The sequence below is a fragment of the Accipiter gentilis genome, chromosome 18, assembly GCF_929443795.1.
Source record: "Accipiter gentilis chromosome 18, bAccGen1.1, whole genome shotgun sequence".
NCBI lineage: Eukaryota > Metazoa > Chordata > Aves > Accipitriformes > Accipitridae > Astur > Astur gentilis.
This window is the reverse complement of record NC_064897.1, coordinates 18,572,266-18,588,496: the sequence shown is the minus strand read 5'-3', so window position 1 is coordinate 18,588,496 and position 16,231 is coordinate 18,572,266. Positions and strand designations below refer to the sequence as shown.

The following is a 16,231-nucleotide window of genomic DNA, read 5'->3' as shown; positions in this document are numbered from 1 at the left end:
TTGATATAACAGAATAATTTCCTAAGGATACTAATTTCCTTTCATATTTGGGAATTAAGAGTTCATTGATTAAAATGTTGGATCTTTTAAAAAAATTATCTTTAGGTAAACTTTTAAAAAGCAGCTAAAACCAAAAGCTCTTCTGAAGAAAGTGTGGGAGAAGGAAAGATGAGAGATGATTAATTACTGTCCTGCCAGGAGTAACTATGTTACAGAAAATAAGTGAAACTTTTATCCTGTGAAGGAGAAGATAATAAATTGAATATCACAGAGTGAGAAAATAAGAATTCATGCTGGAGTGGGAAATTGCAGTGGCCTCACAATTATTAGTGCTGGATTACAGCACAGGCTGGTTGATGAAATAGATTTTACTAGGGGTAAGTAATAAATCTCACGATAATGAAAACATGGGTTTCTAAAGATCATCATTAACTTCACATCGATAGCTTTACATGAAAGAATCACTGCGTACTTCTGAATGTGAAACTCAGCCACATAAATCTACTATTTGATTTCCACTTCAAAAAGCCCTATAAATGCAAATATACCAGAGGCATATATTGGCATTTATAACACTTTACTCAAGGTTGTATTGACATTGCTATTCTCCAGCTTTATTTTCCAAGACACGCATCTCAGCAGCACTTGAAAGCTTGCGGGTTTTGCACAGTGTGCACTCTAAGACTCACTCACCTTCATCCAGCAAACCTCTGACCTTGCAGAAAATAATTTCTGTCTCTCCTCCTAAGCACCCAACATACACAGCTAAGTACGTTCTCACTTAGCACATACGTATTTACTTTCACAATGCTGAACCAGATGGTGAAACCATTTCCCTTACCTGGTTGCAAACATTGCTCTCAAGGATGAGAAGGTTGCTGCATCTTCCTTCAAAGCCTTTAATTCATTCCGTAGTTTGGTCATGGTTTCAGTCACCATTGCTTTTTCATTTTCGTATTTATTCTTCAAATTAGCTAGTGCCACTTCAGCTGTCTAAAAAGACAAACAAGGATATATGCTTACCAGACGAATATCTGATAACAGCTAAGATGCCACGTTTGATTTTACTTTTGATTTCCTTCTTCATTCACACAGTAAAAGAACTTAGACCTGAGCTTCATCGCACTGCACCCTTTAATGTCTTCTTTTAAGTTGTACTCCATGAAACCAGGAAAAGGAGAAAGCAGTTGGAAGGACAAAGCCAATTTAAATGCACTGGCAACAACTCGACACCTTCAATGGCTCTGCAAAACTCTGCAGCTGCACGTTGAGGACTCAGGCAAGTAAGTGACTACTGCTTAAGGAGCTGCTCCCATGTCATTTGAGCCGCAGTAACCACCCAGGTGCATCCCACCACCGTGTTGCAAACAGGACCCATGGCACGGGAGACGCGGCCCCTGGAGCCAAGGTGTGAACGAATGTGTTTTGCCTCACGCTCCCTGCCAGCTGAGGCTTTCCTTGGGCAAGGTGACTGCCAGGACCTGACAGCTTGCTTTTACACCTGAACGCCGGCCATGCCTACTGTTGTGCAAACCAGCATTATTTTGGCAGTTTTAACCACTACAAGAAAAGAACAAAAAAAGTGTAAAGTACAATTTTGACCTAACAGGAAAGCAAGGCTTTGTAGTCATCCTATTCCCTTCATTTTTTCTGCTCCTTCCTTTCTTTTTTTCAATTTCATCCATTAAATCTCTTTAATTTACTGCTCTACTGCTTTTAATAGTTACATTTGTCTTATTTTTGCAAGAGTTGAACCTTCTGCTTTACCTATGATGTTTAGTATAATTTTGAAGTTATTCAAAATACATAGTTTTGCAGAGGCTTTATACCTACTGCTGCTATAAGACATTTAAAATTATTGCCATTGAATGAGATGAAGAAAAAATGTTTCCTTTTATATTTACTCAGAGGGAGTTATGGTTGTTTTTTCACTTCATTCAGTGCATAATAAATTGCAGTATTTCATACAGGTGATCAATTTCCCGTGTTGATCTTGTGGGTTCTCAAGCCACCACCGGGGAGAGAAGCGTAGAAGAACATTAGTTTAAAGCAACCGGCAAAGGGGCATGATAAAAGATAGTAATAACCAAACAGTTGGAAACCTATTTTAAACTCAGTTTTCTGAAACTCAATACATTTCACACTAATAATGTCTCATAACAAAAGGACATATTAGCATGTCCTACTAAAATACAACTTTATTCATTTGTGTCTAGGGAAATAGCACAGTTAGAAGTGGCAGCGTTGAAATAATTCAATTTTTTAAAAAATTGTACACTCACCAATGTTTTCTCTACTTTCACGCTAATTTACATTGAGAGAAGAGATTTTTAAAAATCACTAGTAACTACCTGTCATTTTAAATAGATGGGGTTTTCCATGCCAAATTTGAAATCACCAGCAATACATGTTAAAAAAATCAATCACTTAGGGGTATATTCAAATGAATGCAGCTTTTCTCAACATAGGATGGCAGACACCATCCTACACCTTCGCAGGGCAAAGCAGAAATTGTCAGCTTTCTATCTGCTTTCAGCCATAAGCAAAAATGTACATGGGGAAGGATTAACCATGTTTAATGAAAGTACTTTTTTTGAAGGGAAATCTCGGAAATAGTGCATCAGAGGACGAATTCCTATTTAACAGATATGATCAAATCAGATTTATTTAAGAATTTTCAGGTCACTAATGAGGCAGAAGTGATTTATGTGAGCACAGGTAGACTCTATAGCTCAAATTGAGTTCTGCTTTGCCTCCAAGGCAGGAATTTAGATGTCTTTGCTTTGTAAGAGAAATACAGCCCCACGTTCCTTAAGCTATCATACCTCATCTCTGAACACAGAATTCATGCAAAGATTTTCCTTTGTTTAGGAATGAAAATGAGTTAAAGATATGTGCCACCTAATGCTAGACTTTAAAAAAAAAAAAGTTAAATTTTTTCAGCAGTGGGATTATATATTCCATGTAAACCCAATAATTCACACATCACTGAAACTGTGCACAATGATCAGACAGATCATTGTGATCCCTACAGTTTAGTCTGGATGTCAGAGTAAATTAAATAGGCATGTAACACTGCAGGATGAAAAATAACTTAGAAATGTAATTTACTTGGTGAATAAAGGTAACAGATGAAGGACTCTGTGAAATCTTCAAATCTTTTTTTTCTTCCCATTAGAGTTTTCCACAAAACAACATCCAGAAAATGAAGCATAAATTGCAAAACCTATTGGAAGCGCCTGGTGGCTCCCCACGCACCAGACAAGCTTTTGAACACACCCTCCGCAGGCTGTCGAGGGTCTCCCCTCTGAAACTCTCCGAAGCGAAGGATGGATGGGTACAAGTGCTCTACTAGAGAAGCAAGTAAGACTAGCAAAAATGTGGTTTTAATAGGCAAGGGAAAGAAGGGGGAAGCAAGCTGGGGAAGCTTCTGCTGGAAACCTGCAGGCAGGGCCAGCAGAGCAGCGGCGTATCGCTTTAGCAGGAGGCACAGCGCGCTCAGGAGGTCCTTGTAAGTCAGGGGGCACCAGGCGGTGCAGATGCTCAGTTTACGTACAGCTCATCAGTTTGGGACCTGGATGCTGACTGAAGCTGATTGCTGTCAGACTCCTCGGCTCAGAGGCTGCCATTTTACAAGGCAGCTAAGTCAATCTATATTGGCTACCTGCCACCAAAAGAATAATTACTTAGCCTTTCCCCATCCCTACCCTTTGCACGCCTGACGGTTTTCTTCTGTGCTTACTGTGAGCCAGTTTGGGGAGCCTGAAGAGACAGAAAACTCGCCTGAAGCACCTGAAGCCAGAGCGTGTGATGGGGAGTGGGGCTGAGGGGAGAAGGGGAACTTGGACTTTGTCTCTCAGAGGTACCTCTGTGTCTGGTCACCTCAGCTGTACCGCTAGACCGTGCCAAGAGTAACAGGCACAAAATGAACCGAAGCCATAGCTTCATGTTACTCTTCCTGCAGCACCAGCTCTAGTCTAAATTATTTCTGTTTGTTCCCCCTCTCAGCCAGTCTCCAAAATTGTACCCATTGAGCCCTATATGTGTGGTTGTGCCTGAAACCAGTTCTGCAGGATAATCTAGATTTTAATGACCTGGGGGAAACCGTGCATTCGGAGAGCGCTCTGAAGGGAAGGATGGGGCAAATTGAAGTCTGCATCTCCAAGTAGGGGGTGCCAGAAGCAAGCAAATGCCCCGGACCTGGCTTTGATTTTCAACAGCTCTTTCTGAAACATTTAGTTTTAAGCTGTACTTAACTACAAAAATGTATCAGAGAACCTTCGCTCCACATAAAAGTGCAACATCTGAGCAACACACATGGAAATGGAGAGCACAAGAAAAAGATGAGAATGCAGAAAAACACGTGAGTACTCTTCAGAGAAGTAAATAATGCAGTAAGCCAGGAGAGGGGCTAATGACAGTCCTGATGGGACGAGTCATGCAGAGGAACTGGGTGAACGCACTACCCAGCCCCTCAGTGAGCCACCTGGAGACACAGGACTAATTACTCACAGACCACTTAGCATCTGCTGTGCAGAGGACATCACCTGGAGCTGACAGCAAGGCTGGGAGGGAGCAGAGAGCTCCAACACCTGGACTTCTGCAGAGTGTGAAACACTACCCGGGAAGAGAGAGCTGGGGCATGCAGAGCTCAGCTCCCTCGTCCCCAAAGCCCAGCCACGGAGCCACACAGGCTGAGGTGGGCACATATCCCAGGACCCAGGCACTGCCAGAACTAACATCCTTTTCATCCCCCTCCTTATCCTTACCAAAGAGATGTTTGCCCAAATCCAGCTGCCTAAAGGTTGCCACCTAAATCCTGAAATCTGTGAACAAACATCATTTTCTCTACATATTCACATTCTAAGACAACTTCATATCCCATTTACTTTACATTAGCAGTGTGAGAAGCAAACCAAGTAAAAAAAATGTTGCTGAAAGCATATTAAGTCCTACAGTGGTAAGTACTTTATTTTTTCACACAGGAAAGCAGAACAGTAGCCTGTTAGTTTAGTGCAGAAATCACACGTGGTACCGGATCTTTCCATGCAGTCTCGCTTTCCCCAGCGGAAATTCTATTGTATTCTGCCTATATAGGGCATCTGTTTATAGATAAGGTACTGTATGTCTGAGGTTATCATCAAGTTATTTTTTGTGAAAGACTTTTATGGGTATCTCAGTTATGGGAGCTGGAGACACCATAGTTACTGCCAATACAGATGGGAAGGTCTTGCTGACTCAACTCCTTCCCATCGAACTGTTTACCTACGAGAACAACTGATCATTTTTCAGTCAGAACTTCAGGATATTAAACTCCCCTCATAGGCAGCTTTGCTTTCTGAATGTTATTAGAAATCAAAAACCAAACCATTATTGAACTGGTCCTAAAAGTTATCGTATCATTAATTTGATATTACTTTACAATTTATGTTACTTGTTAATGCTAATGTTACTTGGGTTTGCTCCACAAAACTGGTGCTGACCCAGTAATTACGGCTACAAACAAATGGACACGTAAATCAAGGCAAGGTAAGCAAGCAAGCTAGGAAGATGTATATGCCTTGTTATCTAGAGCAATTGATTTAATAATTCATTTTCCTAGGCTTAGGTTTGCAGTTTCTTAGAGCAAATCTTGCTCTCTTTTTTGTGTTACAGAGTTTTATGTAGTCTACTTGCAGCTCAGCCTAACGACAAAATGCTTATTTGAAAATATTACTAAAGAAAATACAGCTAGAATAAAAAGAAATATCATTGTATTGCCAAATGCTTTAAACTAGGCAACGGCTTGTCCAGTTCAAACAGAAATTTACTGTATGCTGTTAGAGATTTAAAAGGTGCATCTGCACTGCTGGAGTGCCAGGCCCACGGCAAAGAAGGAGGCAGAAAGAGAGATTCCTTCAGGGCTGTCCTGCAGTCGGGTGAGTCACTGTGAAGAAAAGCGAACACAACTCAAGTCTGGAAGCAGAAACTCCATTTGCTCTTTTTCTCTTCCGATAAGCCATTTGCCCCCGGGTACCTGGACACCAGAGGATGTCAGCGCACAGCGATCCGGTTGCATTGCCAGGAAAACGGCACAATTCTCGTTTTAACCTGATGTTGCAATACTCGTGGTGCTCACTAGATAGCAGCCGTGCTTCCCTGGTTAAGGGTGTGACTTCACCACCGAAACACAGCCCCAAATCCAGACCCGGGGGTCCGCTACTGCTCTTCCCCCCCCGGCTCTGGACGGCGAGCTGCCCGAGGAAGGGCAGGTCTTGCCCTTTCTACAGTGCATCTTGTTGCGCTCATCTTGCTCTCCCACATTACTCCAACCAACAGAGCTTCACCTAAAGTGTCTCTGGAGCGCTGACAAGTACAGGTGTGTCGTAATTGTATTGCTACAAAGCACAGCGAGGTGGGAGGTGGCCCCTCTGGGGGCTGGGGACAGGCCAGGGCATCCAGCTGCAGGAAAAAGACCTAGTTTCGTATTAATGCCAGCTTCATTAGGGATCAAGGAAGGGTTTTAAAGAAATCAAAGTTCTAGCTCTTCTGGTTCTGGAGCAAAAGTGAAAAACTGAACCAGATGTCCTCTGTAGGCTCATCTAAGCTCAGACCCACAAGGGAAAAATATCCCCAGCTTATTGCTGCTGAAAAACTTGTTATTTGGGAGGGGAAGAACTCAAGGGGACGAAGCTTGACGGCTGTTTTTTGAACATGAGATGTGCTTTGGGTCCTGGGATCCACCCATCACTTGAGGCTGACAGTACTGCTAGCACATAATAAAACTCACCCCCTCCTTCTGTAACTTTAAATTTCTCCTTCCCTTTTATATTAGTATGTCTTTTAACTTGAAAATTTGAGGATGTTGATACTTGGTTTGCATTAACTGTATTGCAAGATTCCATACCCAGTTGTACAGTTACCAATATCTATGCTGCTATCGGATAAATAAAAGTTTAGTTAATAGCACCTCCTTACTCAGCAATCTGTCTTTCCCATTTCAGTGAGCCTGCTTTAGGATGATGCTTTATTTCTGACAGCAATAAAAGAGCAAGATGGAGGTAGATCCTCTGGTAGTATCAAAAGATAAATGATAGCTCTATGCTAACGGAAAAAAATCTTTAATTTGGAATCTAAACCCATATACCTCAATTACATCTTAATTACATTTTAATTACATGGAAAATCCACATATAATTGCTCAGAGCTATTATTGCTTAGCTAGAGATGGTATTTAATTACTTGAATTAATATTTAACATGTGCTGTATTGGAGAGGGGAAATGCTATAAAAGACTCAATGTATATTGAAATATTGCTGCAATTTAGAAATCCTCTAGACATGCAGTTACAGATCCAACAATCAATTAAACTTGAAACTGTAACTTCAGACTGCTTGACAATTGGGAATTTTAACACTGAAATCCCATCACTGTCATCAGTTAATAGAATCCCAAGCTGTTAACCAGGATTCGTGCCCCCATGTGGTGAGCACTGCACTGGTTTTAGATGAGAAAAGTCCCGGGCAATCTGGAATGATGACTGCCGATGCAGCCTCTTGCATTCCGATTTAATTCTGGGCATAAGGACATGCACCGAAGTAAACAAAACTATTTGCATGCTTAAACTTAACTTTCTTAAATGTTTGCAGACCTGGAATCTAATGGATACAAAGGGCTTGGGAGGATATACTGTGCAAAAAAATTGACAGGACTCTTGAAAAACAGACCATTACGTGGTCCTCTTTGGGCATTTGATATAAAATGCAGTAATTCTTAGCTTATTTACACTGCTGAAACATCAAAAATAAAGTGGTTTGATGATTTTTTTAAGCAGTGAAAATTTTCAAAATAATAATTTAAAAATTTTTATTCTCTTAAAATATAACTTTATAACGAATCCTTCTCAAAGGAAAAAATTGCAGTTACTGTTTCAGTCAGCTTTATCATGTAGTGATGTTGTCCTTTTCCTTAAAAAAAAAAAAAAAAAAAAAAAAAAAACCAAACAGGAAAACCCTGATTTTATTTCTGAAAGGATAAAAAAAATGTGACAACGGCAGAAGAAATTATTTCTGACCAAAAAGAAAAATAATTTAAAAAAATTCCAACCACCTGCCATGAAAATAACTCAGCGTTTCACCTGCTGTCTTATCAAAGAAATGCCCAGCTTCTGTATGGTCCAAAGCCACTGGTCACACCCTTACACCCGTCCTTCTCTGCCTGAGGCGTGCTTTCGCTTTTGTGGCATTTATTTTTAATCCCCTTCAATCTGCTGGGGGGCATTCAAGTTTTGCAGCCCGGGGAGCATTACCAAGAGCCAAGAAGAACACAATGGGTTGTTTGCGCTCCACTACATCCCACCAGCCGGGCCACCAACACTTGCCCTCCCCACCGCTCCAGCAGTACCTGCCCTGGCGAGGGGTCAGCACATCCCCGAGAGCCTCTCGACGCACGCTCCGTTTCGTTTTCCGACGTCGGCAATCTTACCATTTTGCGATAACGCTAGCAACGTGCCCGTGCGTCAGGCCGGGTAGTAGCTGCTCCCACCCTGCCCCTCTGCTTTCCTCTCGCTCCACAGGAAAGGCTCTTCTGCCCGTGCCCCCGGTGAACGGTGGGTGCTGAGAAAAGCAGAGCTGAAGAGCTTGAAGAGGAGGCGGGGAGGGAGGGAAGAAAGGTCTGCCCTCACCGTGATTGAGTGAGAGGCTAAATAACCTGTGAGTAAAATCTCTCCCCCGAAATACTCCTGGGAAAGCTTGTAAGTGACCTGCATAAATAACAGACCTTCCCGACTGACTACTTTATTAGCATCTTACCTGCTTGTTGGCTTTCAGCACTGCTCTCAGGGTTGCTATCTGCTCCCGCTTCGTACTCAGGAGTGATTTCAGTTTCAGTATCTCTTCCATTAAGGCCTCCTTGTCTTTATCGATCATGGGCGCTAGCTCCCGAGCTGCGGCGCGCTGGCGCGACAGCTGCAGCGACCGATCAACAGCCTTCTGCAAGTGCTTGATTTGGTCCCTTATTATAGCATTGAGGTTGTAGATGTTCATCGGCTCTTTGCGGATGTCACTGGTATCGGAGACAGGGGAGGAAGGAGGAGCTGTGATGACAGGAGAAATGGTAGGTGTTTTCGTCGGGCTCTGTTCCTTGCCAGGCTCCGCGGCCTCTTTCGTCACCTGCTCGGTCGGGGTCCTGGCTTCTACAGGTGATGCCACCCCCCTCCTGGCGAGCCGCGGGGAAAGGAGGCCTCGAGGGTCGTCCGGTCCTTTCAGGCTCCCGCTGCGGGTCACTCTGCTTTGCCTGTAATAGTCCAACATGACCCTGTTTGGTGTCTCGTTGTTGCACAGGCAGACGTGATGGTAGAGCTGAGCCAGCTCCTCACTAAACGTCACCAGCTCGTCCTGGGCGGTGTTGAGGGTATTATGGTTTTCGTTTGCTATGCTTGTCATCCTTTGCAATTCCTTTTCCATGTGGACCATTTTTTCCTGGCTTTCCTTGGTTGACTTCTCGAGGCTCGTCACCTGCTCGTCGTACGTCTGGATTCTGCTCTCATACTTGGCCTTCTCTTCAGTGTAGTTTTCTACATACTTATTATATTTCTCCTTTAAGGCTTTGATTTCTGCTTTAAGGTCTATCACCTCGGTAACAGCTACTTTGTATTTACATTCTAGGATCTCCAAGCCATTGATGTCTACTTCGTAGTCGTGTGCTTCCTCGCCGGGCTCTCGGCCCTTCTCACAGTCAAGCTCAGCTTTCAGCTCCTTGTTGCTCTGCAGCCCCCTCATGGCGTTGACGTGCTCGGTGAGCCTGTGGACTCGCTCGTGTTGCTCGGTCAGGGCTCCCTTGGTGTGCTCCAGCTGCGTCTGGGACTCCTGCAGGTTGGCCAGGAGAATGGCCTTCTCTCTCTCCACCTGCAACAGAGCCGAAGTAAGAAACCCAGGATCTCGTTCTACCCGAGATGAACACAAAATTCTGCAACCACATTCATCTCTTCCACTCCCTTACTCTGTGCACACAGCTCGAGGCCTTCCAATAGATTCTAGCCATATATACCTAAACCATAAAACTAAGTCAGGGAGGGATGTGTGTAACTCTGAATTGGGTTTGTGTAGCGGTGTTTTGTTAGGAGGGTAGGGGCCGCAGGGGTGTCTCCTGTGAGAAGCTGCTGGAAGCTTCCCCGGCTCCGAGCCGGACCCGCCGCTGGCCCAGGCCGAGCCCGTCCGGAAGCTTCCCCGGCTCCGAGCCGGACCCGCCGCTGGCCCAGGCCGAGCCCGTCCGCGACGGCGGTCACGCCTCTGGGAGAGCGGAGTTCAGAGGGGGAACCTGCAGCGGAGCGGGGAGTGGGGTGTGAGAGGAACCCCTCTGCAGACACCAGGTCAGTGAGGAAGGAGGGGAGGAGGGGTGCCGGAGGAGGTTTTGATGCCCCCGCAGCCCGTGGTGAGGCGGCAGGCTGTCCCCACCAGCCCACGGAGGGGAGCGGGGCAGCAGATGCCCGTCTGCAGCAGGGGACGAGTGCGGAGTCCTCCTCCCCCTGAAGAGGAAGGAGCAGCAGGGACAAGGTGTGACGAACTGACCCCAACCACCATTCCCCATCCCCTTCGCCACTGGGGGGGGGGGGAGGGGAGGTAGAGAAAATCTGGAGTAGAGGGGTGGGGGGAACATGTGCTTAAGATTTTGGTTTACTTCTCATTGTCCTGTTCTGATTTGATTGGTAACAAATTAAATTTTGGTTTTTCCCCCGTTGAGTCTGGTTTTCCCCCATGACCATAAGTGGTGGGTGATCCCTCCCCGTCCTTGTCTTGACCCATAAGTGTTTATATTTTCTCCTCCCCATTCCACCAGGGAAGAGGAGGCTATGTGGTGCTTTGTTGCACCACAACAAACTCTCAGAGGGTTACGAAGTCCCTGCCTCTGTTCCAATTTGCAACATCTCTAGGTCACGATTGTACATGTTGCCCACTGAAGAATTACTTAGTGCCCAAGCACTAAGTGCCTAGTTAGCTAGAGTGATGATACGGGATTTATTACAACATACATTCCCTGAACATACGAACTGCAGCACTGTCAACTATCAGCTATTCCACTGGTACATATATATTTCTCAATGGAGTTTGAATTTACATTTCCCATGAATAGCTCTACCAATCCTTCATAATATTTATTTACATCTTTGGACTGTTGCAAACTTCATTAAGGCTTGATTACAGAATGCAAATACAGTAAACAAATGTCCGTGTACATTTCCACAGATTAGATTAAATAACCCACTGTGTGGGAACGTAATACAGATCAGGACACTAAGCATATGCAACTCCCAGGTCTGCACTTAACTGTAAGCAAAATCCATCCATTTAAGGACAAGGCAGGAAAAACAGAATTTGTGGTATAACTAACAAACCACTGGTTCTGACCTAGTAAGTTCCTTTCTTAATATCCAGAGATATGTGGATGTTGAGCAGCAGAAGATGTCATGGAGGACTCCACCAGAAGTTTTAACGCACAGCATCTTAAAGCAAGTAAACAAGACAGAGTTTGATGTGCTCAGGTATTTGCTACTCATGCTAACACCTCTGAAAGACTCCTATTTCAAGTTTGAAGTGTAATGCTCCAACTTTTTTCTGTGCCTTTGTCCTGTTCTGAGTTGTCAATTGGGAAGCAGAGGAAGGCACAGGGAGTTGGGATCCTTCTTGCTTTCATGGCTTTTGCAATAGCACCCTGAGCTTTACTGCTCTTTCTCTCCCATGGTTTCAGTATCTCAGCCCCATGTTTACACATGCAGTGAAAATGGCATGCTCCACGTTCCCTTTACGAGTGGCTGAATTACTAATTCGAGAATTCAAAGCTGTCAGTTGTGAAAAACCCTTTAAAAAACCTTTCCTTCCCTAACAGTATTCCCCCAGGTAGTATTTGGAAGAGAGTCAGATCAGCCACCACAAATCTTACTGAAGGAAAAGAAAAGCCTTTTAGAGACCTAGAGGGTATTAATGCCATCTCACAAAATGTTCCAAGCAGTGCTTCAGACTCCTATTTTCTCATAACAAGGCTTTTGAGCAGTGGCTGCTGCTCAGAAGTAGTAAGGCACTAAAGCATGTGATAATCCCCTGGCTTTACTGACAGGCTCTCAAAACACGGCCTCTATTAGAACCTGCAATCAACTGCAGGCAAAAACTGTAAAAATAGAAGCCATGTTAAAAACATCTAAAAAAAAAAAAAAAAATCAGCCTACTTTTCTTGTGTACAGGTGACTAACAGCTTAAGAATTAAAAAACAGGGCCAAACATCATCATTATTTTATGATCCAGGAAGAGTCTGTCTCCTTACATATAGCTCCATTTTAGGCACTACGTAGTCTGGGCAGAAAAGGACAGACGAGTACCATGAGTATATTGGTACCTTTCTCCATTTGACATTGTTCCCCTGCTGCTGCCTCAGTCTGCTGGCCATCGCCCTTACTGCTCATCCCCTGTGCCCTAGTTGAGAAACCACTCTTCGTGAGAAAAATCCAAAACAGGGCAACCTTCTCCTTTGCCAAGGGCATTTTCTTAAAAGGTGACTGCTTTCCACACACCTCTCGGTCAGACCTGTCCTGGGGAGCCTCAAAGATCAACCCAGCAGAAGTCTCTTCACTCATTTCTTCTGTTTTTTTTTTTTCCATCAAGCAGTGTGCCCCAGGTCTGCTTTCCCCAGAGACTTTCAGCTGAACTCTAGCTGTTATCACCTGGTATAGCAGGCTTAATTACATTACCCTCATCAGGGTCCTTCAGACTGGTAAGGTAAGCTACACATTTGCATGAAAAATCTGAGTTTTGGTTAACTTAAAGGATCACCTCACCTTATGGTGAGAAGTCATATGGATAATAAAGATCCATACATTACACATCAAAGGCAGTTGGTTTTTTGAGGTGTATGGCTCCACTGTGGATATGTTCACACCAAAGTAGGCAATTAACTGTAGATTGCACTAGTGTAAAAATAAATATAGGGCTTACCAGCCAGAGAGCCTTTCCTTTGAGAAAACAACTCCGTGTTAAAGCAGCACAGTGTTTCAGTGTCTGCTTACGTTAATCAGACAGGATTGATCCTGCCAAATTACTGATCTCAGCCATCATATTCTATCGTGAAGGAAAACTATAACAGAGTTAATGGGGATCTTTATGATCATTTCTCTGCTGAACATAAATGGGTTCTGGAAACAAATACTTCTTACAAATAGAAAGGATTCTTTCCAGAGAAAATATGCAACTTTTAAAACCCATATACCAACTTGGACAGTAGGCAAAATTAAATACGTAGATCTACTGAATTTTACTTATTCTGGTCCAGTAATTATGGATTAAGCTAATCCGCTTCTGTTTAAAGTTATAAATACATGCTCCTACTTCCAATGGAAAAAAACCCCAAAGCTCCAACTCAGCCCTGAGCACACTTTCTGCATATTAATGACTCTGCTGTTTCCAAGTATGATAATTATATTTCTTGTTCTAGACAACACTATACTCTTATTTCCACCCACAGCAAGCTTTGGGGAATTGCAGTTATTTTTCAGTCCAGTTGGGGGGACGGGACGGGACTTGACATTGAAATCAGTAGCTGCAGTAAGGATCTTTATCATCTTAAAACAAAAGCGATTCACAAGTAGCTGTACCTATTTGCAGTGCATCCTTCCCTTCAAAGACTTCAGTTTGAGGAGATTTCCTTCCCAATGTGATCTATATTTGCAATTGTGGAAACCAATTTTACCACTACTGTTTATCCCTCCCCCCCCTTTTATTTTTTTAATTAACATCAGAATGCCAGTGAACAGTTCCTGGTGGAGACTGGAACAAATTAACAGGAAAATTCAGCTCAGGAACCCTGAATCTCAACTGTATCATATTTGTCAGAATACCAGGCAGCTGGGGAAGAGTGTCAGAAACTGGGCTGCATGATTTATTTTTTTCTTCTTTTTTTAAGAGAACTTAATCTTAGTTTTCCAAATATGATGTTGGCCTCAGGAGTAAGGAAAGCATCACCATGGAAGGAAGAGAGGAGTCCTAGGCTTTAAAGATGAGATAGAGAATTGTTTCCACTGGAAAACAAACATGAAGGAAGAGCAGAAAGCCTTGAGCTTTTCCAAGAAAATCTCGGAATATGAGAATTTTCAGCAAGACATTTCTTACCTAGTGGATTGAAAAGATGGAAAGGGAAGAGTTACAATTAAATGTCTCCTATGGACCAGCACAGATCGTGGAGCAACAGCACTCTAAAGCTGCAGAAGGAATTATATGTGTCATACTAACTGTTTAGTGAAGGCTTCTTTTTGAGACTGAGGAGTGAAATAATTTGCCACAAACATACAAAATGGCAAATCTGAAGTTTGCTTCTCTCAGAAAAGGAGCCTGCTGTCCTATAGACATAAAAATAGTTCCCAGGAGAGGGTCAGTTCCTTCAGCAACTCTGTCATAGTACAGCCTCTTCAGAGAAAACAAGAGGAACACATACCAAATATTGAGATATGGCTGAATGAACACCATGTGGCAATGACATTGTAGAGGAAAAAGAAAAAATCCAATTTTGCTGAAGAATTACCTTTTGTCAGCTTGAACCCGATTAAATCTCCCATCTACTATGAGGAAAATTTTTGGAGGAATTTTTCACATTTAATTTGTGTGACCCAAGGTGACCTGATGCAACTCAACAGAGAAGATGATTACTTTATAAAAAGTACACATCAGCATTTTGCAGTAACCCTTTTCAGCATCTAAAGAAATCAGGTTTCCACCTAGGTGTAGTCTTTCTTTTTAAACTGCAAACCTTTTAACTGGATTAGAATGCCAAGCAATGGTGGCGAGTACTGGCGTGAGGGTGCTGGGGCCCAGCATCGAAAAATGTTGTAACCAAAAAAATGGTTATGTTTATTTTCTAGGGTCCTAAGTTTGTAGCTAGTGACTGGCAGAAGGCTGCCTCTTTGTTTAAGAGCTGTAAAATAAATAAGTTTTTAAGTCAGAGGTGACAAATACAGTTGCAGTATCTTTGAAGTAGAAGTTTGCCAATTCATTAAGGTCAATATTTAATTTAATAAAATCAAGACAAAGCATACCCCAAACAATCTTATTTTTTTCATTTCCAAGCAGCTTTCACTCAATTTTATATCGCATACACTTCATTGTAAATTATGGTTGAAAATGCTTACGCTGTATTTTAAAATGTGAACATTTCAAAGCATTTCTTCTGAACCTGGGGTTTTTTTAATTTTTACCATTGCATTTCTGAATGAAATCAAAATTTGCATATAATATATATGTGCATATATTATATCCACAATTGTATACATACATACACATGTGTGTTTTTCTATATGCACATACACGCAAAATACACACACTGTTTACATTTTAATACTGGAAAAGCTTGACAGAATTTTTCACATAAATAAATTCTGAACTTTAGCTTTCTCACTTAAATTATGTATGTCTTGCATCAAAGTTATTTGTGTAAAGCACTACATGTCATCAGTGTTTGCCACATCAGAGCTCAGATCAAAACTTCCCACGGTGAGTTTGGCAATGAAGTAAATAAAACAATTAAGTCTTCAACAAATATAGGATAGACCACATAGGGATTTATTGTTCTCTAGCAAGCACTGAAAATTGGGTTTGCTCTACTTTACTTCCATATCGCCTTTTACATTTTAAGCAGTAAAGGATTTACATTTCCTCTCTTTGGAAGAGGCACTTTCTGGAAGCCTGCAGCTAGAAAACACTGAATGTTTCCTTGACGGTGCCAAAACCTTTCAAGCTCTTGCGGCAGAGAAGATGCTCAACAGCCTGGGCAGTGGGACCCTTCTTCTGTGTGGCACTGTACCCCTTCTAAGATGATGTCAGCATCGGGGCTGGCAGCTTGAGTTTTTACCTGGCTTGCATCCCAGGCTCCTATTCTGGTTATGCCTGGGCTGGGCTTGGGCGACTAGAGAACAAGCGCTCGCTGTACGGTCCCCAGGGCACCCCCTGCAGCCTGCGCATCCGCCGGGACTGCCAGCATGGACAAGGGCACTCTGTGACATCTCGCACACCACATGCTCTTCGAGCGCACAGTTACTAAGAGGAGCGCTCCTCTCCTTTTGTTCTCTCTTGATGGTATGCCAAATCTTGTTCAAACTGAATTTAATGGCAAAACCTCCCTCTGACTTGCAAGGGAGCACCATCAAGTCTGTCTGTATTTTAGCGGGGGTTTTTGCAGATAGCCTTGGTCATATTGAAGAGTACTTTATTCCACTTG

General features: G+C 43.0%; 1 protein-coding gene across 6 annotated transcripts in view; it reads right to left on the bottom strand.

Annotated features, from left to right (window-relative positions):
- BICD1 (BICD cargo adaptor 1) overlaps nucleotides 1-16,231 on the bottom strand; it is a 176,608-nt gene that overhangs the window by 28,822 nt on the left and 131,555 nt on the right. For all 6 annotated transcript variants that reach the window (XM_049822525.1, XM_049822531.1, XM_049822526.1 and 3 more), the window contains exons 5-6: nucleotides 8,791-9,885; nucleotides 842-993 (exon numbers count right to left, since the gene is read on the bottom strand). In XM_049822525.1, coding sequence (XP_049678482.1) covers nucleotides 842-993; nucleotides 8,791-9,885 — 1,247 coding nt within the window. The remainder of the gene's footprint in view (nucleotides 1-841; nucleotides 994-8,790; nucleotides 9,886-16,231) is intronic.